Source organism: Dama dama, chromosome 23 (genome assembly GCF_033118175.1).
Source record: "Dama dama isolate Ldn47 chromosome 23, ASM3311817v1, whole genome shotgun sequence".
NCBI lineage: Eukaryota > Metazoa > Chordata > Mammalia > Artiodactyla > Cervidae > Dama > Dama dama.
Genome location: NC_083703.1, coordinates 62,338,479 through 62,363,769, shown reverse-complemented (window position 1 = coordinate 62,363,769; position 25,291 = coordinate 62,338,479). Strand labels below are relative to the sequence as shown.

Sequence of the window (25,291 nt, the reverse complement as noted above, 5' to 3'; positions counted from 1 at the left end):
AGTTTGAGCAACTGCCATGTCCATGTGAAGTCGCTCAATTGTGTCCAACTCTTTGCAGCCCCATAGACTATAACCTACCAGGCTCCTCTGTCCATGGGATTTTACAGGCAAGAGTCCTGGAGTGGGTTGCCATTCCCTTCTCCAGGGGATCTTCCCGACCCAGGGTTCGAACCCAGGTCTCCCGCATGGCAGGCGGACGCTTTTCCGTCTAGGCCACCAGGGAAGCCAACTGCCACCAGGGGGCAAAAGTGAATTCATTTTAGTTCCACAATCCAAGTAGAAAAACCGTACCCAGACCCATTCTGCATGCTTTTACTTTTCACCAGCAAAATGTAGAACTTTAATTTACTAAGACAACAACACACAAACATTGTTTTGTATTATGTCAAATGTCCACCAGTGAGAAGCTTGGCATTACAGAATAAATCTGGGTATAGCCTAAGAAGGTAAGGAAGCCTGGGGCAGAAAGGGCCTGAGAGCAAAAAAAAGCATGTCCTGGATTTTGGAGCCCCAAGTCTTGCCCCTGTCCAGCCCCTGAGTGCCTGGCATGGCCCTTCAAGGCCATCTGAAAAGTGGAAAGTTGGACAGAATGGGTTCCTCTGAGGGGGAAGTTCCAGAGCCAAACTGGAGACTGGGAAGGCCACCCACACCTGCTCTGTGAGGTCACAGAGCCAACAGTTCCGCTTGACCCGGGGAGGGTTCCACACAGGACCCCTCAGGGAACGCTAGGTGGGAGCAGCAGCAGCAGCCATTCCTCCTCACCGGCTCCCAGAGATCCCCACCGCCAATTCCCCGTCCTAGAGAAGGACTGCGATGCCCCGGTCCTCCAGGAGCCCTGGGGACTCGTGTGACCAACCCGAAAATGTGGCCCACGGCCCCAGGGAGGTCAGGCCCAGGAGGTGAGAGCAGCGGCCCCTCCCTCTGCGCAACCCTGACAAAACACCGCCCCTCAGCCCTCTCTTGGAAGCCAGCCGGCGCTAGCAGCCGCGCCACGGACGCGGCACCTGAGGTCAGAGAGGCTGGACAGTGGCTTTCAGCCAGGGAGTGGAGGAGCGGTCGTCCGTTCAGCACGTGTTTCTTGAGCACCTGCTGTGCTCCAGGCCCTGGGCAGAGTGCTGGGACGATGGTGTTGCACCGGATGGCCGTGCTCCCTGCCCCCGTGGAGCTCACGTGAGGGAGACAGACAGTAAACGAGAAAGCACGCCTCTCCGCCGTCTTTATCTGTAGGAGGCCTCTGCTTGCAGGTGGTAGAAGTTCCCACTCAAAACAGTGCCTACCTCTGGGCCCCAGAACAGGTGTCTATCCCTAAAGGAGGGTACACAGAACAACCATACTGGGGTAAGGAGAATGCTATTAGAACTTCAGTATGTATTTTCTTTAGCTCATCCTCTTTTAAGTTATATCTCTCAGGAAGGTGTAAATAAAGCCTATACATTTGAAAGGGGAAATAATATATTAGTCCACTTGGAGATAGATACATGTATATATACTTATATATATATATATATACACATATATATAAAACATTGGGAGTATAAAAGTTTAGAGACCATTGACATGGACCTGAGGTGAAAGTCACTCAGTCGTGTCTGACTCTTTGCGACCCCATGGACTAGTCCACGGAATTCTCCAGGCCAGAATACTGGAGGGGGTAGCCTTTCCCTTCTCCAGGGGATCTTCCCAACCCAGGGATCGAACCCAGGTCTCCCACATTGCAGGCAGATTCTTTACCAGCTGAGCCACAAGGGAAACCCAAGAATACTGGTGTGGGTAGCCTATCCCTTCTCCAGCGGATCTTCCTGACCCAGGAATTCAAACCAGGGTCTCCTGCATTGCAGGCAGATTCTTTACCAACTGAGCTGTTAGAGACCGTTACCTTAGAAATAAAGAAAAATGTACAAGGCAGGGAATATAGCTAATATTTTATAATAACTATAAATGGAATATAACATTTAAAGTTGTGAGTCACTATGTCATATACCTGTAACATAAAATATTGTACAACTATACTTCAATTTTTAAAAATTTTTAATTAAAGAAAATTTATCTCACGTTCCAAAAGATCCCAAGATATGGATGGCTCCAGAGAATGTTAACTCTGAGGTTCTGCAGTGCCAGCCACACCCCAGGTTCCTGCCATCTTTTTTGCTCTCCCTTTTGGCTTCCTCTCATGGTTACAAGATGGCTACAACCATCACAGGGGTCTCACAGAAGCATGGCCATACGTGGACAGAGAGGAGGGTGTTGCCTCTTGTGGGTCTCAGTTTAGCAATGAGAAAACCTTCTCCCCAAGTCCCAGACCCCTTTATCTACCCTACACCCCACCCCTGCAGACTTTCCCATCCTCCAACAGACTGAGACACAAACAATCAGAAATCAATCAGATCCGCCTTAATCACTCGGGGAGAAGGGGATAAGGGACCAAAATCAGTCTTCTGCCAGTAAGAGGAAGGAGTGGCTTTTGGATGCCAACCACCCGTGACTGCCACAGCAAACTGAGTCCTTTCCTCTGAAGAGGGCTGCACTCTGAGCGTCAGCCACACCTCAGTCTGTCCCTGATTCTCAGCCTTGTGGTCTTGCGCAAACTTCTCTGCAATTCGGTTTCTCCATCTGGAGCACGGGGACGCCACGCTCCTCGTGAGCTGTAAAATACAATTGTGAATCCTGTCGTTGTCAGGATCATCCAACGAGGCCGGAACATCTGCAGGACGACAGAGGCGCCTTCGTCAAACGCAAGTGAGAAGGGAGGGCAGAGGGGCGCCCTGGGAGTCTTTGTGGGCAGTGAGGGGCTGAAGCTCAGAGATGTCAAGTGGGCAACCCAGGGTCCCCCAGCAAGGGGCAGGGCCGGGGGTAGGGATGTTCCTGCGGTGTCTGCAGGCACCTTGTCCCAGAGGCTGGCGGTGACATGACAGCCCTGTGCTCTCTGCAGGTGACGCCTTCCTGCTGCCTGTCCGCGCCAATGCCCCGGGCCTGACCCAGTGCATGCTGGGATGTATGTGTACGTATGCTGCCTTGGCCATCAGCCTGGGCCTGGGAAGAGGGCCCAGCCTCAAGCTGGGCTGCAGGTGGAGCTCTGGAGGTCTTCCCTTCAGAGGCGTCAGGGGTGTCATTCCAGCGAGGAATGAGGGTTGGAAAGAGGGACTGGGAGGGAGATCTGCTGTTTGGAGGAGCAGCTAACTGCCAGCCCTCCCCCACTCTGCCACTAGCCTGGCCCCTGAACTCATGCGAATGGTTCCATGCAACTCACCCTCACTTTGAGGACATGGTTCTGACCACACGCTAAAGATCAGTCTTCTGTGTTCCTCCAGCCATACCTCCGCTATTGATCCACTCAGTCATTTATCCAACCATCCGTCTGTTATCCATCTGTTGGAATATCCATACACCCTATTAGTTCATCCATCCATCCAAGCCCTTCACTGAGTCATCCATCAATACACCCATACTTTTTTTAACATTCACATCCATTCAGTCATCAACCCATCCACCCCTCTATCCCCCTTCTCATTCTCCCATCCTCTCATCCATCTTCCTAATCACCTCTTTTCCAAGCCATTCTCTTAACCATTCGTCCGTGTATCCTTGCCTCCTCCCACCTACACACCCATTCTGAACCCATACTTTTTGCCTAGCTTCATGCACCACAATAGTAATGAACCAGACAAGCACTCTTCTACTGAGAAGCTTTCAGTGTCTGGGAATAGACATGGCAGGGACATCTCAAACTTTTCTTGCTCCTGAGTCACTTTTAAGTATTTAGTACCTGCCAGTCACTAGTGGGTTTATAGTTCTAGTACTCAGTCCAAGCTGATGCTTACCTATAAGTAGCTCAAAGAACTGTCCTGGGCTCAACTAGCAAATTGAGAGGATCTCCCAGCAACAGGGTCTCGCCCTGTGAGTTGTCATAGGATAAGAAGGAGGATGCAGCTGCTACTGCTCTCCCGTCTCCTCCACAGCCTGGATCACCTGCCTGGCCTGCTTCCTGAGGACTCGGGCTCACCGGGTTCTGTTCAACACTTGCAGGTGAGCTGGGGCAGGAAGCGGGAGGGTTATGGGGACTGGAACTGCATACTGGTGACCATGGCAACTCTATCACTGGCTTAGATCTCTCCGCAGATAAGCTATATCAAATCTGGTTTATATCAGACCCCTCACCCCAGAATCCACTGTGGCTCCCCATCACTCCAGCACTTCAGGCTATAGCCCACTGAAATCTTGCCTCACCCTTCCTTTCCCAGCTCCCCTTTTCCTGCTTTCTGCAATAGATCCATTGGGCCAGCATGGCTAGGATTCTCACTCCCTGGACCCACCATACCTCTTCCCATCTGCATAGGTTTGCAGAGGCTGTTCTTCCTGCCTGGAATGTCTGCTCCATTCTTTCCCTTTTCATTTCCTACCCATGCAAATGCCTCTGAATTCCTGCAGAGTTTCCGCCTCATTCATGCATTTAAAGCTTACATTCTAAGCATTTCTTATTTATTTTTGGCCGTGCTGTGTCTTTGCTCTGTGTGCGGGCTTTCTCTAATTGTGGAGAGGGTGGGCTACTCTCTAGTTGGGGTTCATGAGCTTCTCATTGCACTGGCTTCTATTGTTTGCAGAGCTTGGGTTTTAGGGCTCCCAAGGTTTCAGTAGTTGTGGTGCAAGGGCTTAGTTGCCCCGCGGCATGTGGAATCTTCCTGGACCAGGGATCAAACCTGTGTCCCTCGCATTGAGAGGTGGATTCTTAGCCACTGAACCACCAGGAAAGTCTGAAACATTTCTATAATGCCTTCTCAGAGCCCAGTCTTGGCTCCTCCACACATGAGCTCCCATGTGTGGAGAAGGCAGACACCAAACTGACCACATTACCTGCCTCCTGAGAAACCTGCATGCAGGACAAAAAGCAACAGTTGGAACCGGACATGGAACAACAGACAGGTTCCAAATCGGGAAATGAGAACATCAAGGCTGTATATTGTCACCCCGCTTATTTAACTTCTATGCAGAGCACATCATGCGAAATGCCGGGCTGGATGAATCGCAAGCTGAAATCAAGATTGCCAGGAGAAATATCAACAATCTCAGATGTGCAGATGATACCACTTTAATGGCAGAAAGGGAAGAGAAACTAAAGAACCTCTTAATGAAGGTGAAAGAGGAAAATGAAAAAGCTGCCTTTCAAACTCAACGTTCAAAAAACGAAGATCATGGCATCTGGTCCTATCACTTCATGGCAAATAGATGGGGAAACAGTGGAAACCATGAGAATTCATTTTCTTGGTCTCCAAAATCAGTGTCAACAGTGACTGCAGCCATAAAATTAAAAGACCCTTGCTCCTTGGAAGAATAGCTATGGAAAACCTAGACAGTATATTAAAAAGCAGAGATGGGAGATGACGCAGGCAGCACCGGAAGCCGCTCCCCTGTGAGGCTGCGGACCCAGAGCGGCGGCCGCCGGTCCAGGCGCCATGGCTACGGAGCGGACCTGGCCGCTGCGAGGCTCTGGCGGCCCGAGCGTGCCTAGTTGGTGTGAGCCCGGCGCGAGGTCCCGGGCCCTGGGGCGCTCGCTCAGAAAAATGAAACTCTGGATCACCTGATTAGTCTGAGTGGGGCAGTCCAGCTCAGACACCTCTCCAATAACCTGGAGACTCTGCTCAAGCGGGACTTCCTCAAACTCCTTCCCCTGGAGCTCAGTTTTTATTTGTTAAAATGGCTCGACCCTCAGACTTTACTCACGTGCTGCCTCGTCTCTAAACAGTGGAATAAGGTGATAAGTGCCTGTACAGAGGTGTGGCAGACCGCCTGTAAAAATTTGGGCTGGCAGATAGATGATTCTGTTCAGGACGCTTTGCACTGGAAGAAGGTTTATTTGAAGGCTATTTTGAGAATGAAGCAACTGGAGGACCATGAAGCCTTTGAGACCTCATCTTTAATTGGACACAGTGCCAGAGTGTATGCACTTTACTACAAAGATGGACTTCTGTGTACAGGGTCAGATGACTTGTCTGCAAAACTGTGGAATGTGAGCACAGGGCAATGTGTTTATGGCATCCAGACGCACACTTGTGCTGCGGTGAAGTTTGATGAGCAGAAGCTTGTGACAGGCTCCTTTGACAACACCGTGGCCTGCTGGGAATGGAGCTCCGGAGCCAGGACCCAGCACTTCCGGGGGCACACGGGGGCGGTGTTTAGTGTTGACTACAACGACGAACTGGACGTCTTGGTGAGTGGCTCTGCAGACTTCACCGTGAAAGTATGGGCTTTATCTGCTGGGACATGCCTGAACACTCTCACCGGGCACACAGAATGGGTCACCAAGGTGGTCTTGCAGAAGTGCAAAGTCAAGTCTCTCTTGCACAGCCCTGGAGACTACATCCTCTTAAGTGCAGACAAATATGAGATCAAGATTTGGCCAATTGGGAGAGAAATTAACTGTAAGTGCTTAAAGACGTTGTCTGTCTCTGAGGATAGAAGTATCTGCCTGCAGCCAAGACTTCATTTTGATGGCAAATACATTGTCTGTAGTTCGGCACTGGGCCTCTACCAGTGGGATTTCGCCAGTTATGATATTCTCAGGGTCATCAAGACTCCTGAGATAGCAAACCTGGCCTTGCTTGGCTTTGGAGATATCTTTGCCCTGCTGTTTGACAACCGCTACCTGTATATCCTGGACTTGTGGACAGAGAGCCTAATTAGCCGCTGGCCTCTCCCCGAGTATAGGAAGTCCAAGAGGGGCTCCAGCTTCCTGGCAGGTGAAGCGTCCTGGCTGAACGGACTGGACGGGCACAACGACACGGGCCTGGTCTTCGCCACTACCATGCCCGACCACAGCATCCACCTGGTGCTGTGGAAGCAGCACGACTGACATGGGGCGCCGGGGCTGCGGCCCTGGCGCGCGGCCCCTGGCAGCCACCTGCATGAACCAAAGTTCTCACCTCACGGCATCATCGCGCAGCGCACAATCACTATCTGTTTGCCGGGGCCGGGGCTCGGGGCGGGGGGCTCGTCTTGTGGACACACACCACAGCTCGCTGACGGGGCACACCGTTGGCTTCATGTGTTCCTAGTTTGTGGTCAGTGTGAGAGGCTGCATCTGGGGTTCATCATCTATTTGTCCTTAGTTATGTGGGTCCGTGTGAGAGGCTGCATCTGGGGTTCATCTTTCTTGAATATTGGTTTTAAGTAAAGAAATTTAAATGGCTCATTAATCTGCTAATTGGTTGCCTATAAAAACACAGTCTATTATTAAAAAAAATAAATAAATAAATAAAAAATAAAAAGCAGAGATGTCACTTTGCCAACAAAGGTCCATCTAATCAAAGTCATGTATGGATGTGAGAGTTGGGCCGTGAAAAGGCTGCACATCAAGGAATTGATGCTTTCAGACTGTGGTGCTAGAGAAGACTCTTGAGAGTTCCTTGGACAGCGAGGAAATCATCCCTGAATGTTCATTGGAAGGACTGATGCTGAAGCTGAAACTCCAATACTATGGCCACCTGATGTGAAATGCTGACTCACTGGAAAAGACCCTAATGCTGGGAAAGATTGAAGGCAAAAGGAGAAGGGGGTGACAGAGGATGAGATATTTGGATGGCATCACTGACTCAATGGACATGAGCTGAGCAAACTCAGGGAGGTAGTGAAGGACAGAGAAGCCTGGCACGCTGCAGTTCATGGGGTCAAAAAGAGTTAGACACAACTTAGCAATTGTAACAACACAACAAAGCTGGGGGTGTGGAGTCTGGAGGTTGTAGGCAGAGGGCACATTTAAACTAAGCCCTGAAGGATGCATTTACTGGGGGAGAAGCTGGAAAGGGGCAAACAGTATGTTAACGGAGGGAGAGAGTGAAGAGGATGTGGGTGAACACTATTAGTTGATCTCTGATGGCCAGAGATACTGGACTAAGGGCTTTCTTTCCTCGGAGATGCTGTGGAGACACAGGACATGGCCAGCATCTTGGAGAGAGTGTCATGGCCCAGATAGGAATGTGCTTCTCGGGGTGCATTCAGGGCAAAGGCCAGGCTGAGACTGTCCAGCCTGTGCAAAGCCCTGCCTCACCTTGACCATCACTTCTCTGTCTTCCAGATACAAGCTGTTCATCCACAAGCTGATAGAAAAAGCAGGCGTTCTGATCCTCTGTGCTTTTGGTACGTGTCCTGGGCCCTGTCCCATTCCAGGTGGAGGTCCCTAACCCTGGGCCCATGCCCATCCTGAGGAGGGAAAGAGCTGTGGCACCAACTATGTGGCACTGTGCCCAACACTGTCCCTCTAGGAACCCCAGTATCCTCATCTGTCTAATGAGTGTTGCTGTGAGGATAAAAGGATGTCCAAGGAAAATGTTTGAAAACTAAGAAAAGCTTTGAAAACTGTAAGATTCTCCCCAAACCGTATTATATAACATTCTTATTCTTCCTCTTCTTCTTTTCCCTCTCCCTCCCTCCCTCTTTCTCCCTCTCTCTTTCTCTCTCAGTTTCTGTGGCTTCCTTCTAGCCAACACCACCACCTCTCACATCACAGCTTTGCTTTCTGAAGCAAAGAAATCTCCTCCTTCTACTTAAATACACCACCAGGTGGGGGTTGAGGGAGAGGGAAAGCAGAGAATTTCCTAGGAAATTAGAAATTCCTGGACAATATAATCCAACAGATAAGACTTTTTAAAATAATAGCTTTATTGAGGTGTACTTCACACACCATAAATCACCCCATTTTAAGTGCATAATTCAGCAGTTTTTAATGTGTTCACAAAGTAGTACATCCATCACTACTATCAAATTCCAGTATTTTCACTGCCAGAGAAAGAATCTTCCCAGTCCCTGGCAGTCATTCTCCATATCCCCTTTCCTTACACCTAGGCAACCATTAATCTATTTTCTGACTTTATGGGTTTGCCTGATCTGGACATTTCATATAAATAGAATCATGCAATATGTTGCCTTTCGTTTCCTTTCACTTACAGTGTTTTCAAAGTTCATCCATATTGTAGTATACACAAGCCTTTCATTACTTTTTGTGGCTGAAAAGCCATTGTGTAAATAAGCCATATTTTGTTTATCCTCCATCAATTGATGGATATTAGGGTTATTTCTACTTTTTGGATATTACTGACTATGCTGCTGTGACCATTCCTGTAGTATTTTTGTGGGGACACGTGTTTTCAATTTTATTGGGTATATATTGTACCTAGGCATAGAATTGATGGGTCATTTGATTACTCTATGAATAACTATCTGAGGAATTGCCAAACTTCTCTTCCAAATGGCTGCACCATTTTACATTCCCACTGGCAATGCATGGGGATTCCAATCACTGCTGTTCGTCTTTTATATTAGGCATCCTAGGGCATGCAAAGTGACATCTCATGGCAATTTTTATTTCATTTCCCTAATGACTAATGATGTTAAGTATCTTTTTGTGTGCTTATTGGCCGTTTGGATATCATCTTTGGAGAAAGGTCTATTCAGATTTTTGCCCATTTTTAAATTGGATTATTTGACTTTTTATTACTGAGTTCTAAAAATCCCTTGTGTAGTTAGGATACAAAAGTCCCTTATGAGATATATGATTTGCAAATGTTTTCTCTTATTCTGTGGGTTATCCTTCTTGATGGGGTTTTTGATTAAGGCCAATTGTATGTTTTGATTACGTCTGATTTATCTTGTTTCTTTTGTGATATGTGCTTTTGGTGTCATAGTTGAGAAACTATTGCCTCACCCAAAGTGATGAGGATTTATTCCCATGTTTTATTCTAAAATTTTATAATATTAACCCTTACATTTAGGTCTATGGTTCATTTTTTTAGTTAATTTTTGTATGTAGTGTGAGGTAAGGGACCAACTTTATTTTTTAATGTAGGTATACAGTTGTTCCAGTACCATTTACTGAAAAGACTATTCTTTCCTCCATTGCACTGCCTGGCACCTTTATTGAAAATCAACTGACCATAAACATGAGGATTTATTTCTGTACTTTCAGTTCTACTCCATTGACCTATATGTCTTTGTGTTTGCTAGTATCCCTGGATTGGCTGCTTTACAGTAAGTTTTCAAATCTAGAAGTGCAAGTCCTCCAACTTTGTGTTTTTTTTTAAAGATTGTTTTGACTATTATGGATCCCTTACATTACAATATGAATTTTAGGATTGACTTTTTCATTTCTTCTGAAGAGAGCGTTGGGATTTCGGTATAGATTGCATTGATCCACATATGAATCTGGGGAGTACTGTCACCTGAACAGTGTTAAGCCTTCCAGTCCATGAGCTTTGGGCTGTCTTTCCATTACTGATGGATAACTCTATACCTCTTTAACAAAGTCGCTCAGTTGTGTCCAACTCTTTGCGACCCCATGGAATGTATGTAGCCTACCAGGCTTCTCTGTCCATTGGATTTTCCAGGCAAGAGTTGGGTTGCCAAGGAATAGGTTGCCATTTCCTTCTCCATACCTCTTTATAGTTTGGCAATTCTTTTGTTAAACTTATTCCTAAGTATTTTATTCTTTGAGATTCTGTTATAAATGGGATTTTCTTAATTCATTTTCATATTATTCATTGCCAGTGTTTAGAAATACTGTATCCTCAAGGGACTGGCTCCAGGAGCCCCTATACATACCAAGGTCTGAAGATGTTCAAATCCCTTATATAAAATCAGGTAACTCAGCCATTAAAAAGAATTCATTTGAACCAGTCCTAATGAGATGGATGAAGCTGGAGCCCCTTATACAGAGTGAAGCAAGCCAGAAAGATAAAGAACATTACAGCATACTAACACATATATATGGAATTTAGAAAGATGGTAACGATAACCCTATATGCAAAACAAAAAAAGAGACACAGAAATACAGAACAGACTTTTGAACTCTGTAGGAGAATGTGAGGGTGGGATATTTCAAAAGAACAGCATGTATACTATCTATGGTGAAACAGATCACCAGCCCAGGTGGGATGCATGAGACAAGTGCTCGGGCCTGGTGCACTGGGAAGACCCAGAGGAATCGGGTGGAGAGGGAGGTGGGAGCGGGGATTGGGATGGGGAATACGTGTAAATCCATGGCTGATTCATATCAATGTATGACAAAACCCACTGGAATGTTGTGAAGTGATTGGCCTCCAACTAATTAAAAAAAAAAAAAAAATCAGGTAGTACAATGAATACAGTCAGTTCTCCTTACATGCAGGTTTTGCATCTGCAGATTTGACCAACTGAGGGTGGAAATTTCAATCAACAGTTGGTTGCATCTGCGAATGTGAAACCCTCCAACATGAAGAGCCAACTGTTCATCTACTGAAAAAAATCTGCATATAAGTGGACTCCAGAGTTCAAGCCCTTGTTGTCAAAGGTCAATTGTACAACTGATTTTTGTGTACTGATCTTGTATCCTGCAACCTTGCTGAACTCATCTGTTACTGCTAACACTGGGCAAGACACCCAGTCTTGGATACTTTAAGATTTTTATATGCAACATCATGTCATTCGCCTTTTATTTCTTTTTCTTAACTAATGGACCTGGCTCAAATCCCCAGAATAATGTTAAATAGAAATAGCAAGAGCAGGGAATTTTTTGGTGGTCCAGTGGTTAGGACTCGGTGCTTTTGCTGCCAGGGCCTGGGTTCAATCCCTGGTCAGGGAACTAAGATCCTGCAAGCTTCATAGGATCAAAAAAGAAAAGAAATTTTAAGAGCAGACACCTTGTCTTACTCCTGATCTTAGGAAGAAAAACTCCAGTGTTTCACCATTAAGCATGATGTTAGCTGTGGCTCATAAACAACTTTTATCAGATTGAGGAAGTTCCATTCTTTTCTTTGAAGTTCCATTCTATTCTATTTAAAAACAAGAAATAGATTTTAAAGGTATTTAATAATGACTTGAATAATGAGATTTCAGACAGCACAGAAATCGTAAAATGCAAGGGAGACCACCCCCTTTCCTTCTTTTTGCCAATTATCCCCTGTAAGATTAAGACTGGAGAGGAAGAGGAAACAGATTACTTGGTTTGTGTGAGCTGATATGCACATTTGATATCATTGGATCATGAAGTGGATTTTACTGTTATTCCCATTTTACAAAGGAGTAAACTGATGTATAGAGGGATTAAGTAAACTTCTCCCAAAACTGCATGGTGCTAGGAAGTGGCAAGGCTTGGATTTTAATCTAGAAGCCTTAACTCCAAAGCCTAACATATAAGCTCTTAAGTTTTCATCTTAAATGCTCATTCTCATTCCCCCACTCCCACAGGATTTTGGATGTTTTCTGTGCACTTACCATCCAAAATGGACATCTGGCAGGTGAGTGCATACTCTCTTCAGGCCCCACCCCTGACTGGCCTCACCCCAAGCAGTCAATATCACCTTCATAAGTTCCTTTCCCTCTTACCACTTCTGGACCCTATTCAGTTGCTGACTCATTCCAGATACAAATCTCTGCCTTTGTCTTGTACCCCACCTGGAACCATCTCTCCTGTCAAAATGTGACTTTCAAGGACCAGATGCATAGCTTCTCCTCCAGGATCCTCTCCTGTCACTGATTCCCAGAGGTGACCCATCTTTCCTTTATCAAGGCCCCCACCTAAAATGGGGTGGCGTGGCCAAAGAACACATTTCTCTCTCTACTCAAGGCAGTTTGTTCTTTTGCTCAAATGAGATGAGACCTTTACTTTGTGGTTCCTGGAGAAGAAGGAGGAGAAATCAGTGGCCAGAGTTCCCTGTCTGAGGACAGCAGAGCCTCAGAAAGTCTAGAGAGAAGGGATCTGATGAACCTGTCCTCCCCTCTCTTCTTCTCCCCTTATGAACTCCATCATATGCTTCCCTCTCCCAAGAAATACCCAAGCAGAGGTGGTCACATTCCCCTCTTCTTCCACAATTTTCTGTAATCATAACTGCTTCCCCAACTGTATTGAGAGTCATTGAAGACAGAGTCATATCTGATTCACTCCAGCAAAGTCCACCTCAACGCCTGGTACAAAGCGAACATGATCAATTCTGGACATTTAGATGGCCAGATGGGGGTGTGATTGGAGGCAGGATGGAAGTGATGGATGTAAGGATGCGGGAAATTGGGTAATGGATAGTGGGTAATGGATAAGGAAAATGGGAAATGGATAGTGGGATAGATGGATGAATGAATGGAAGAAGGTACAGATGAGAGAATGGATGGATGGGACGGCAGATGGGATAAGGGTGAGTAAATGGACGGATGGATAGATAGATGAATGGATGGTTGAGTGGGACAGTGGATAGATAGGAGGGTAGATGGATGCATGCATACATGGACTGATGAAAGGGTCGATGGATAAGGTAAGGTGGATGGATAGGAAAGATTGGATAAATGAAGGAGCAGATGGATGGGAAAGGGGGGTGAATTGGATGGTAGGTGAGTGGGATGTTTGATGGAAGTGTATGCAGATGAATGAACAAAAAGGAGGGTAAATTAGATTTTGAATGGATGGCAGGTGGAAAAAAATAAGAAAGTGGAAGAATGGATGGATTTATGATTGTTGGAGGATGGATTGATGAAATTCTGCTGGGCCCAGATTAGGCCATCTGAAGGAGATCCCTTGCTTTCCTCAATTTCCCACCAGGAAGACAGCATAGATAGTCCACTGCAAAGCTTCAGGTAAGAAGAATCTGCTTAATAGTCCTATTGTTACCTAAAAACCAGAGCTATAGCCAAGATCTACTGGCTAAGAATATGGGGTCTGCCAGAACAACTTGGGCTTAAATTTCAGCTCCCATACTTTATAAATAGCTAAATTTATGCAAGACACTTCACTTCTCCTCCTTTATGAAATAAAGCATAACACCCAACTTGCTCTTGGTAATTATGGATATTAAAGAAGATGTCGTGAATAGTTTCTGGCCCATAGTTGGGTATAGAATTATAGGTTGTTATTGTTGTTTAGTTATAAGTCCTGTCTGGCTCTTTGCAACCTCATGGACTATAACCTGCCAGGCTCCTCTGTCCATTGGATTTCCCAGGCAAGAACACTGGAGTGAGTTGCCATTTCCTTCTCCAGGGGATCTTCCCAATCCAGGCAAAGAACTTGTGTCTCCTTCTTGGCAGCTGGATTCTTTACCACTGAGCCACTTGGGAAAGCCCCAGCAAATGGTAGCTGAGGAGAAATTTTAACCAAGATACACCCATGGCAGCATCCTTAAATGAAAAAAAGTTCTTAAATATTCAGAAGGAATGAGTTGGGTTTAAGGATAGTCAGATAGTCCAAGCAGAAGGAAGGGCATGAGTAACGCTCATTGCTCTAAATTCTTAGAGATAAGAATTTGGGGGGTTAGGTCCAGGGATGGGCCCATGAGAGTGGGAAGATGTGAAGCTAGTTCTTTGTGCGCTGACTGGCAGAGGTAGAAGCTGAGGGTGATAGTAGCAGCATCACAAATCAGTTGTTCTTTGTTCTCATTCCTTCCTCATAAGGATGTACCAAGAGAAGGTGCGACATCATACTGGGGAAATCCAGGACCTCCGAGGTCACTTGAACCAGCTCATTGCCAAGCTCCAAGAGATGGAAGCCATGTCAGATGAGGTGAGTTGCTAGCCATTCTGCCCCAAAACACCTGAATTCTCTTTTTGATGTCCAGCTCTTCATATCCCAAGTTTTAGTGGAACATATGCTTGGATAACTTCCTTGGAAAGAGTAAAATAAGATGTATATATTAATTTTTTTTTTAGAACTTGATGTTTGAAAACATCTTTATTCTACCCTTGCACTTGTTGATAGTTTGGTTGGGTATAGAATTATAGATAGGAAAAATTTCCCCTGAGAATTCTGAAAGAATTCCACTATGGTGTTCTAGTTTATACTGTTGCTTTAGAGAAGTCTAATATCACTCTTATTTGTCCTTTGAGTGTGGTCTGTTTCCATCCCTAAGTTTGTAGGATATTCTTTTTATCTCCAGTGTTCTATATTTAACCTGCTTGGGGGATTCCTGAACTTACTGATTCTATGAGTTGATCTTTTTCAGTAGTTTTGGAAAATTATTAGCTATTATTCCTTAAAACATTGTTTTTAACCCATTATCTATCACCTCTCCTGAGACATCAATTATAACTATCCTAATCTCTGGAGTATTTTCCATATTATTCCTGTATATTTTCCTTGTTTGCTTGTTTTTTCATTCTTTTTTCTATGTGCTTAAGTTTAGATGCTTTCTCTTCATATTTCTTCAGGTTCACTAATAATGCTATAGTCTGCTCTATCCAATCTACTGCTAAACATTTCCATTAAGTTCTTAATTTCATATATTGCATTGTCTAGTTCTAGAATATACATTTGATTATTTTTCATAGATTTTAATTCTATGGTGGAATTCTCCAACATTTCGTCTATATTGTCCATCTTTTCCTTTATTTTATTTAACATATTGGTCACAGTTATTTTTAAATCCTTGTCTGCTAAATCTAATACCTGGATCATCTATGATCTCCTATTGCCTGTTTTTTCTTTGGTGTGTCAACCTTATGGTTTTGTCTTTTCATATCTGGTAATTTTTTAGTGTTTTCTGGACATTTTTTTACAAAAAAACTAGATGTTCCAGATAATTATAATTTCAACTAGGTAGAGTTCTCCCTTTTCTTTGTAAGGAAGATGAAGAATACTGATCACTTCTATGCAAACATGCATTGAACTGGTTCAGATCTAGATTGCAATTTTTATAGGATTTATTCAAAGGTTTTTGGCTTAGCCCTCTAGCCTCCTGCCCATGCAGTTTCAAAAATTGGTAAATGTCTTGGTGGGAAAGACTGAACACATGTTTGAGGCCTTTTGAATTTTCAATTTTTTTATTGAAGTCTAGTTGATATACAATGTTGTGTTAATTTCTACTCTACAGGAAAGTGATTCAGTTACACATATATACACTCTTTTCAAACTTTTCCAATATGTTTGTCAGAAAATATTGAATATAGTTTCCTGTGCTATACAGTAGGAACTTATTGCTTACCCATTTTCTATATAATGGTTTGCATCCACTAATCTCAAACTCCCTCCCCAACTCCCCCACTCACTGAGCAACCACAAGTCTGTTCTTTATGTCTGTGAGTCTGCTTCCGTTTTGTAGATAAGTTCATTTGTGTCATACTTTAGATTCAACATATAAATGATATCGTATGGTGTTTGTCTTTCTGACTTCACTTAGTATGATAATCTCTAGGTCCATCCATGTTGCTGCAAATGGCATAGTTTCATCCTTTTTATGACTGAACATATACTTAGCACATCTATTTACTCATTTAACTGCCAATGGACACTTAGGTTGATTCCATGTCTTGGCTATCATGAATAGTGCTTCAACAAACGTTGGAGTGCATGTTTCTTTTTGAATTATAGTTTTGTATGGATATATGCCCAGGATTGGGATTGTAGGATCCTATGCTTGGATGTTTTTGAACTATGGTGTTGAAGCAGATTCTTGACAGTCCCTTGGACTGCAAGGAGATCCAACCAGTCCATCCTAAAGGAGATAAATCCTGGGTATTCATTGGAAGGACTGATGCTGAAGCTGAAACTCCAATACTTTGGCCACCTGATGCGAAGAGTTGACTCATGGAAAAGACCCTGATGCTGGGAGGGATTGGGGGCAGGAGGAGAAGGGGGCAACAGAGGATGAGATGGCTGGATGGCATCAGCAACTTAATGGACAGGAGTTTGAGTAAACTCCAGGAGTTTGTGATGGACAGGGAGGCCTGGTGTGCTGCGATTCATGGGGTCGCAAAGAGTCAGACACGACTGACTGACTGAACTGAACTGAACTGATGGCAACTCTATTTTTAGTTTTTTGAGGAACTTTTTTTCCATAAAGGTTGCACCAGTTTACATTCCCATGAATATGTAAGAAGATTCCCTTTTCTTCACACCTTCTCCAGCATTTGTTATTTATAGACTTTTTAATGAAGGCCATTCTGACTGGTGTGAGGTGGTACCTCATTGTACTTTTGGTTTGCGTTTCTCTAATAATTAGTGATGCTGAGCATAATTTCATGTGTCTGTTGGTCATCTGTATGTCTTCTTTGAAGAAATGCCTCTTTAGGTCTTCTGCTCATTTTCCCATTGGGTTTTTTGTTGTTGAGTTGTATGTGCTGTTTGTCTATTTTGGAAAGTAAGCCCTTGTTAGTTATATTATTTACAAATATTTTCTCCCAACCTGTAGGTTGCTTTTTCACTTTGTATGTGGTTTCTTTTGATGTACAGAAGCTCATAAATTTGATTAGGTTCTATTTGCTTTGAGGGGATTTTCTTTTGGGTTGTGTGTGGGGGAGGGGGTTGCTTTTATTTCTATTGCCTTGGGAGACTGATCTAAGAAAATGATTGGTATGATTTATGTCAAAGAATGTTTTGCCTATGTTCTCCCCTAAGAGTTTTATGGTGTCATGTCTTATATTTAAGTCTAAACCATCTTGACTTTATTTTTGTGTGGTGTGAAAGTGTGTTCTAATTTCATTGATTTAATGAGGCTTCCAGCTTTTCACTTGCTGAAGAGACCTCTTTTCTCTATTGTATATCCTCACCTCCTTTGTCAAAGATTAATTGACTGTCGGCATATGGATTTATTTCTGGACTTTGAATTTCCAATTTTGGATACAAAATCTCTGACCCCACTGGCAGCCTTCTCTCCCTGGGGCAAGCTTGGATGTCTCTCATTGTAATTGTAATTGGTTTAGTGCCCTCAAGTGAAGAGCAGATGTAGCGACTCAGTATTAACTCAGCATTTCCTCTAGGACAGCAGTTCTCAAAGTGTGGCCCCCATTTCAGCAGCAGCAGCATTACCTGGAAAAATGTTAGAAATTCAAATTAATGGGCCCCACCCAGACCGACTGAATCACATACTTTATGGATGGGAACCAACTTTTCTGTGTTTCAACAAGTCCTTCAGTGATTCTGACATATAATAAGGAGAATCACTGCTAAGTCTTTAATCTCTTGCTTGTTTTGGCATCTCCTTCCTCAGAGGGACTTTGTTTATTAAACGCTGTGAGACTGGGAAATTTTATTCTGATTTTCAGAAGCTTTTAAAGCAGCCCTTTAGTTTCTTACATAGTCTTGGATTTCAGTTAACATCTAATGAGGGAAATAAGCCATGGTCAAGGTTCCTTAAGTGTCCAATTCTGTCCTACCTGCTCTATGTAAATGCTAACAACTTTGCTGCTTTCTCTTTTGTCAGTAGCAGCCCCTGGCCTGACTTAAACCCAGATCCTCAACCCAAGCAAAGAATCATCAAATGCCCCAGGGATTAAGAATGTCAGCATATTTCAGAGTGGTTGTTCCCTGTCTAGAATTTTAGTCCATCTGGTCCTGTTTCTTTCATAGCTCAATGATGGTATTAAAACATGATTTAGCAAACCATCTGGCTTTTTCTAGTAGTTTTTAGTGGGACCATTGGTTCTCTGTAACTTACTACATCTAACCTAGAAGCCCTACATCTTACCTTACATCTAAAATGTCATAATAATGTACCTATGAGCTAGCCACATTTGGCTTTCAATGTGGAAACCTTTTCAATGTGGAAACATGTTCTTTAGTCTTAAGAAATGTTCTTTAAGAAAGACAGATATCATATGATATCACTTATATGTGGAATTTAAAATATGATACAAATGAACTTATCAATATTTGCAAAACAGAAACAGACTCACAGACATAGAGAATAAACTTATGGCTACCAAAGAGGAAAAGGAGAGAGGGAAAAATTAGGAGTTGGGATTAACATCACACACTACTATATACAAATAGGGGGGCTTCCCAGGTAGCGCAGTGGTTGAGAATGTGACTGCCCATTCAGGAGACCCAAGGGATGTGGTTTCAACCCCTGGCTTGGGAAGATGCCCTGGAGGAGGAAATGGCAACCCACTCCAGTGTTCTCCCCTGGGAAATCTCATAGACAGAGGGGCTTGGCGAGCTACAGTCCAGGGGTCGCAAAGAGTCGGACACGACTGAGCACATAGAAGACATTAAATATAAATAGATAAACAATAAGATCCTACTGTATAGCATAGGGAACTAAATTCAATATCTTGTAATAACCTACAATGGAAAATAATTTGCAATATATATATATATGTTTGTATACCTGAGTCATTTTGCTGTATACCAGAAACTAACAATGTAAATCAACTATACTTCACTTGTTAAAAAAGAGAGAGAGAGAGAGAAAGTAATGTTCTTTAATGGTGATTAAATTGATTATTTATCCCTGGCCCTGTTTGCTCTATTCTCATTTTCGAAACTCCTACTATATGGATGTCAAACTCCTAAACTAATCACCTGCATTTTTCTTTTTTTTCTTTTCTTTCCACTTTTCTCTCTTTATCTCTTTGTTCTACAATTGAGAAAACACTCTCAGCTTTATCTACCAAAACTTATACTGAATTTTTCATCCCTGCTAACACATTCTGAACTCCTAACAATTTTCTTTGTTCTCTAGGTACTCCTTTTCCTATAATTCTGTTCTTATTTTATGAATACAATATCTTTATCTTTTTACGAGCAATGTCTTTTCTTAGCTTTAGGAGCTCAGTTCTTACCTCTCTGAGTCTCAGTTTCCACACCAACAAATAGAGTATAATTACTGCCCTGTAACACTATGGTAGTTACCCAGTTACCATCCTAAAACTTAGTAGTACAGAACAACCATTTTATTATGTCCAGAGATTCTGTGAATCAGGAATTCAGATAGGACGCAGTGGAGATGGTTTGTCACTGCTTCACGATGTCAGGGGCCTTAGCTGGGAAGACATGAAGGCTGGAGGTGACCCAATATCTGGGTCTGGAATCATCTAGAGGAATCTTTATTCACTTGTGTGGAGGTTGATGCTGGCTGTCAGCTGGGAACTGAGGGCTGTTGACTAAAGTGCCCATAGGTGGTCCCTTTGTATGGCATGGCCTTCCTTACAACACGGCAACTGGCTTCAAACAGTGAACATCCCCCCAAAAGCAGATGGTTCACCTTTTAGGACTGAGCCCACAAGTCCTACCACAGTCACAGATTCACCCAGATGGATAGGGAGGGAGCTGAAGTCCCATGTGTCCATGAGAAGGGTGTCAAAGTCACACTGAAGGAAGAGCAAGGAACGGGAGACCTCTCTGCAGTCGTTTTAAGAAAATACAGTCTGCTACTCTGTGAAACTTTATTTTCCTGGGCTCCAAAATCACTGCAGATGGTGACTACAGCCATGAAATTAAAAGACGTTTGCTCCTTGGAAGAAAAGTTATGACCAACCTAGACAGCATATTAAGAAGCAGAGACATTACTTTGCCAAAAAAGGTCTGTCTTGTCAAAGCTATGATTTTTCCAGTATTCATATATGAATGTGAGAGTTGGAACACAAAGAAAGCTGAGCGCTGAAGAATCGATATATTCAAATTGTGATGCTGGAGAAGACTCTTGAAAGTCTCCTGGACTACAAAGAAATCCAACCAGTCGATCCTAAAGGAAATCAGTCCTGAATATTCATTGGAAGAACTGATGCTGAAGCTGGAACTCCAATACTTTGGCCACCTGATGCGAAGAACTGACTTGTTGGAAAAGACCCTGATGCTGGAAAAGATTGAAGGCAGGAGTAGAAGGAGACGGCAGAGGATGAGATGGTTAGGTAGCATCACCAACTCAATGGACATGAATTTGAGCAAACCCCAGGAGATAGTGAAGGATAGATAGCCTGGCATGCTGCAGTTCCTGTGGTCACAGTCAGATACAACTTAGTGACTGAGCAACACTCTTGTGAAAAGTCTAATGAAATAATGGCCAGTGATTTATTGAGCACCAACTACTCAATGCTTTGCGATCTTTTTTTTTTTTTTTTTTTTTAAGGGTGGAAATGTGTTTATTTGAGGCAATGAAGCAGCAGGAGTGTGGGGTGGAGGGAGGGGGTGGGTGGCTGTGCTTTGCGATCTTTATCTAGCAATGTAGAGGTTAAGAACCTGAACTCTGGAACCAGAGTTTCCGGATCTACCTCTCGCTAGCTGTGTTACCTTGGACAAGTGCCTCAAAATTCTCCTCTTTAAAATGGGGGCACTATTAGTACATACCTCCTAGGGTTGCTGAGAGGGGATAAGTATGAACATATATGAAGCTGAAGACAGTCCTGACATATAGTCGCAGCTTTATGAGTCTTAGCTCTAATCCTCACAAGAGTAGGAGGTGGATGTGATTATTGTTCCAGCTTCTCTGGTGGCTCACAGAGTAAAGAATCTGCCTGCAATGCAAGAGACTGGGGTTCGATCCCTGGGTTGGGAAGATCCCCTGGAAGAAAGAATGGCAACTCACTCCAGTATTCTTGCCTGGGAAATCCCAAGGACAGAGGGGCCTCGCTGGGCTATATGGGGGCACAAAGAGTCAGACAGGACTGAGTGACTAACACGTTCACTTCATAGAGAAGAAAATCAAGACTCGGGGCGGGGCGGGGCAGGAGGGCGCACGGGGGCAGTGACTAGCCTAGGCACCATTAGCAGGAAAGGTCTGTCTGACTCCAGGCCCCCTGCCCTGGCCTTAACTGAGACTCCTGGTCCTGCATGTATGACTGTGCATCACAGAGGGTGTGAAATCACCGAGTAAACCCCATGGATGGGCCGGGGGCAGCCCTGGACCTCCTCACAGCATAGCATGTGACAGCCCTGTGTGTGGACCAGACAGGGGCCAGCAGGCAGGGACAAGAAGGTGTCCTGAGGCCACTTGCCACCTGGTGTGAACACAACTGTGGACCGTGATCTGTAAGAACACGCCAGTGCACAACTTGGGTTTTCTGCCTTCGCAGCAAAAAATGACCCAGAAAATAATAAAGATGATCCAAGGAGATTACATTGAGAAGCCGGACTTTGCCCTGAAGTCGATAGGTGAGTGACTCCCCACCACCCTGCCTCACCAACCAGCCCAGCCCAAGTTTCCTGAGAAACTCTTCAGAGGGTGGATTTCAGCTCTGGAAGGGGCATATCCTGCTAACCTCAGCTGCTGGGCTGCTGTTCTTGTTACAGTTTTCCATTTTCTCCCACAGAGGCTGAGGTGGGAAGGGGAGGCCATCATCTACCCATCCCCCTCCAAATGTAGGGGTCCACAGAGTTGTCCCTGTCTGGGCAGGGGAGACTGGCCACAGGCCTATTTACAGTTAGGAATTACGCCTTTGAAAAATTAAGCAGTGGCTGCAGTAGAGGGGTAGAGAGGAGTATGCTGGGTTGAGGTCTGGTAAGGAAGGTAAAGTGTTTTTCGTATCAAACCACAGGAACTGATATGAAAGGTGCCCCTGTGAGGAGCTGCGTGGGAGGGGGCGAGGTGGGCGGGCAGGGCGGGCTGAATGGTGTAGACAGCACCAGTTCACCCCAGCACCCCTACCCAAGGAGATGCAGGGTCAGAGGACTTCGGTCTAAGCTCTCAGACCTGGAGTCTCTTCCTCCGAGAAACGGCTATAATAAGGGCCACGGTGATACTAACTGGGTTATGATAACTAAGCTGACATAAGTGAGCAAGCGCCTACATTGCACCAGGCACCGCTGGAAAAGTTTACTGTATTAACTCCTTTCAACCTCACAACAACCCCATGAAATGGATGCTCTCATTACTGTTGTTATTACTTTTGCTACTCCCCTATCCCAGAGGAGAACGCTGAGGTCCAGAGAGGACCAGTGACTCTTCTGAAGTGTTCCCCTGGCACCTAGTGAGACTCCTCTCCACCAGGCAGATGCCAGGGTTGCTCAGCTGAGACCCTTCCCCCCACCCCCCACCCCCCGCTGCCATCACCTCCCACACAGGGGCCTCCATCGACTTTGAGCAGACGTCAGCCACATACAACCACGACAAGGCCTGCTCCTACTGGAACTGGATCCGGCTGTGGAACTACGCACAGCCCCCGGACGTGATCCTCGAGGCAGGAGGAAGGACAGGACTGGGGGAGAGTGGCCGGGGTGTGGCCAGGGGCCTGGGGGCAGGAGCTGAAGGCAGAGGTGGGGGTGAGAGTGCAGAGGGTGGGGGCCTGGGGCAGAGTAGGAGCAAGAGAGAAGGAGGAGCCGAGGCAGAAAAAAGGCACAATTGATGGGGTCGGGGGTAGTAGTCTGGGGAGAAGTTGGGGTGCTGGGCAGGAGCAGGGAACAGGCCAGGGGCAGGGACAGCCTGCTTTCGCACTGGAAGAGGCCCCTCCCCCAACTCTCAAGTCTTGCAGTTCAGGGAACCCACTTTGCGCTGGGCTGAGGGGAGGGGTCATCTTTGCTGCCTGCTGTCAGGGAGGCTTCCTGGAGTAGGTGGTACTCGAGCCGAGCTTTGTAGACAGGAAGGACTGGGCCTGTCCAGGAGGGCCGAGAAGGTCTAGGGAAGCCAGGCTGGGATAAGGAATCTGTTCTTTAACCACCCACCTTCACTGCATCTGCTGCTTCCAGCCCAACGTGACACCTGGCAACTGCTGGGCCTTCTCGGGTGACCGCGGCCAGGTGACCATCCGACTGGCCCAGAAGGTCTACCTGTCCAACCTGACCCTGCAGCACATCCCGAAGACCATCTCACTGTCGGGCAGCCTGGACACCGCCCCCAAGGACTTCGTCATCTACGTGAGCACGCCCCAGCTGGCAGCAATGCTTAGCTGAGGGGACAGCTCGTAATGGCAGCTTTCGCGGCACTGTGATAAACCATACAATCTACGAAGCCTAGAGGGACTGGATGTTAAGGCTGGGGATAGTCAGGGTCAGAGTCAGATCACAGCCTTCTGGGATAGGGGGTAAACAGTACTCTATTACAACCCACGTTTTTCAGAACCAATGGAGTCTTCAAAGATAATTGAGACCCCATTTTACTGAAAAGGAAACAGGTTCAGAGAAAGGGCAGGGACACATCAAACCCTAGAGTCAATGACAGTGTTAGAAGTGGACCCTTAACCTTCTGGCTTCCAGACCAATGCTCTTTCCTATCCTTTACCTATGCTGCAATGGAACAATGCCCAAAGAGGTAGAGAGATCCCCATCCTGGGAGGTGTGCAAGTCTCGACTGGGAAAGGCAGCACCTTCTGGAGTTCCTGCCTGTACCTGATGCTATATTCTTGGTTCTGATTCTCCAGGGCATGGAAGGCTCCCCCAAGGAGGAGGTGTTCCTGGGGGCATTTCAGTTTCAGCCAGAAAATATCATTCAGACGTTCCAGCTCCAGGTACCTGAGAAACCCTGCCCATGTTGGGCACCTACTGAATACACACTGTGTGCAGGGCTTTGCAGGGGACCCCACTTCATGCCCCAGTAGCCTGAGGTGGTACACAGTTGTCACTAACTGACTTGACAAATGAGGAAACTGAGGCCCAGAGTGATGGAGCCACTGCCTAGGGCCGAGAGTGGAGGAGACTCATCTACCTCCATTTCCCTGACCCACCGAGGAGCCCGCCCTCTGTGGTTCCTCCCAGGGACAGCAGGTGTTGAGCTGGTAGGGCCCATCAGGCCAGGGTCAATGGCTTTGAACTTAATGTCGCCAGACTGGGAGACCACGTGATCAACACCTGGTCCAACTACAGGTGGGGAAGCTAAGGCCTGGAGGGGAGGGAGTTGGAGGCAGAAGCATGACCAGAGGGTGGCTGCTGGAATGGCCCTGAGACTCGGGAAAATGTCCAGGTTTGGAAATCAAGCTGACCCTGGCCTAAATCCTGACCCAACCATAAGTTCTATGTAATCACAGACCATTTTCTTCCTCTCTGGGCCTCAGTTTCCGCTGGTGTAATTTCCTGGGAGGTTGAGACCATCCGTGAGATCTCACGGGCCACTGGGCTCCATCCCTTCTGGGTTATGGGGAAGAAAGGGAGGGGGCCACATTTACATAGCACCTACTGTATGCCCAGGGCTGGTAAGCCATCTGGCCCTAAGATCTCACTTCAGTGCTCACAGCAATGCTGGGAAGCAGACATTACCCTTGCTCCTCTTACAGACCAGAAACTGAAGCCCAGAGAGGGTGTGGTTTGCCCAGGGTGCCAGAGCATGAATGTGCCAGGCCCCCAAGGCTAGGATGCGTTCCCCATCACCGTCAATCTATCTTCCGGCCTCAACCCCTTGCATCCCAGCCCCTGAGTGACTTGCCATGTGGTTTTGGGACATTGGGACATTCCTCTCTCTGAGCCTCAGTTTCCCCACCTACAGAATTGTAGGGTTTCCTTCCACTCCCAAACATTCCTCTGGACAGGCCAGATCAGGGGCTATGAATGAGATGGCCCCTGTCTGTGGCTGTCCTTCAGAACCAGCCTCCCAGGACATTTGGGGCCGTCAAGGTGAAGATATCCAGCAACTGGGGGAACCCACGCTTCACCTGCCTGTACCGAGTACGTGTGCATGGCTCTGTGACTCTACCCAGAGAGCAGCCTAACTAA

At 45.7% G+C, this 25,291-nt stretch overlaps 2 protein-coding genes across 2 annotated transcripts; both read left to right on the top strand.

The window, feature by feature from the left end:
- The first annotated feature begins 813 nt into the window (after nt 1-813).
- On the top strand, nt 814-25,291 carry SUN5 (Sad1 and UNC84 domain containing 5). Its single transcript, XM_061125847.1, has 13 exons — nt 814-899; nt 2,678-2,736; nt 2,930-2,998; nt 3,957-4,023; nt 8,066-8,127; nt 12,208-12,257; nt 13,550-13,584; nt 14,395-14,503; nt 21,727-21,805; nt 22,715-22,830; nt 23,336-23,503; nt 24,007-24,093; nt 25,160-25,291. The coding sequence occupies exons 1-13, from the start codon at nt 814-816 to the stop codon at nt 25,289-25,291; spliced, it is 1,119 nt and encodes a 372-aa protein (XP_060981830.1).
- On the top strand, nt 5,366-6,844 carry LOC133045248 (F-box/WD repeat-containing protein 2-like). Its single transcript, XM_061127548.1, has 2 exons — nt 5,366-5,450; nt 5,514-6,844. The coding sequence occupies exons 1-2, from the start codon at nt 5,366-5,368 to the stop codon at nt 6,842-6,844; spliced, it is 1,416 nt and encodes a 471-aa protein (XP_060983531.1).

Coding starts and splice junctions, on each gene's coding strand:
- SUN5 (XM_061125847.1), top strand. CDS start 814: ATGCCCCGGTCCTCCAGGAGCCCTGGGGACTCGTGTGACCAACCCGAA. Junction 4,024..8,065: donor GTTCTGTTCAACACTTGCAG/GTGAGCTGGGGC, acceptor TCTGTCTTCCAG/ATACAAGCTGTTCATCCACA. Junction 12,258..13,549: donor CCAAAATGGACATCTGGCAG/GTGAGTGCATAC, acceptor ATTTCCCACCAG/GAAGACAGCATAGATAGTCC.
- LOC133045248 (XM_061127548.1), top strand. CDS start 5,366: ATGGGAGATGACGCAGGCAGCACCGGAAGCCGCTCCCCTGTGAGGCTG. Junction 5,451..5,513: donor CCGCCGGTCCAGGCGCCATG/GCTACGGAGCGG, acceptor AGTTGGTGTGAG/CCCGGCGCGAGGTCCCGGGC.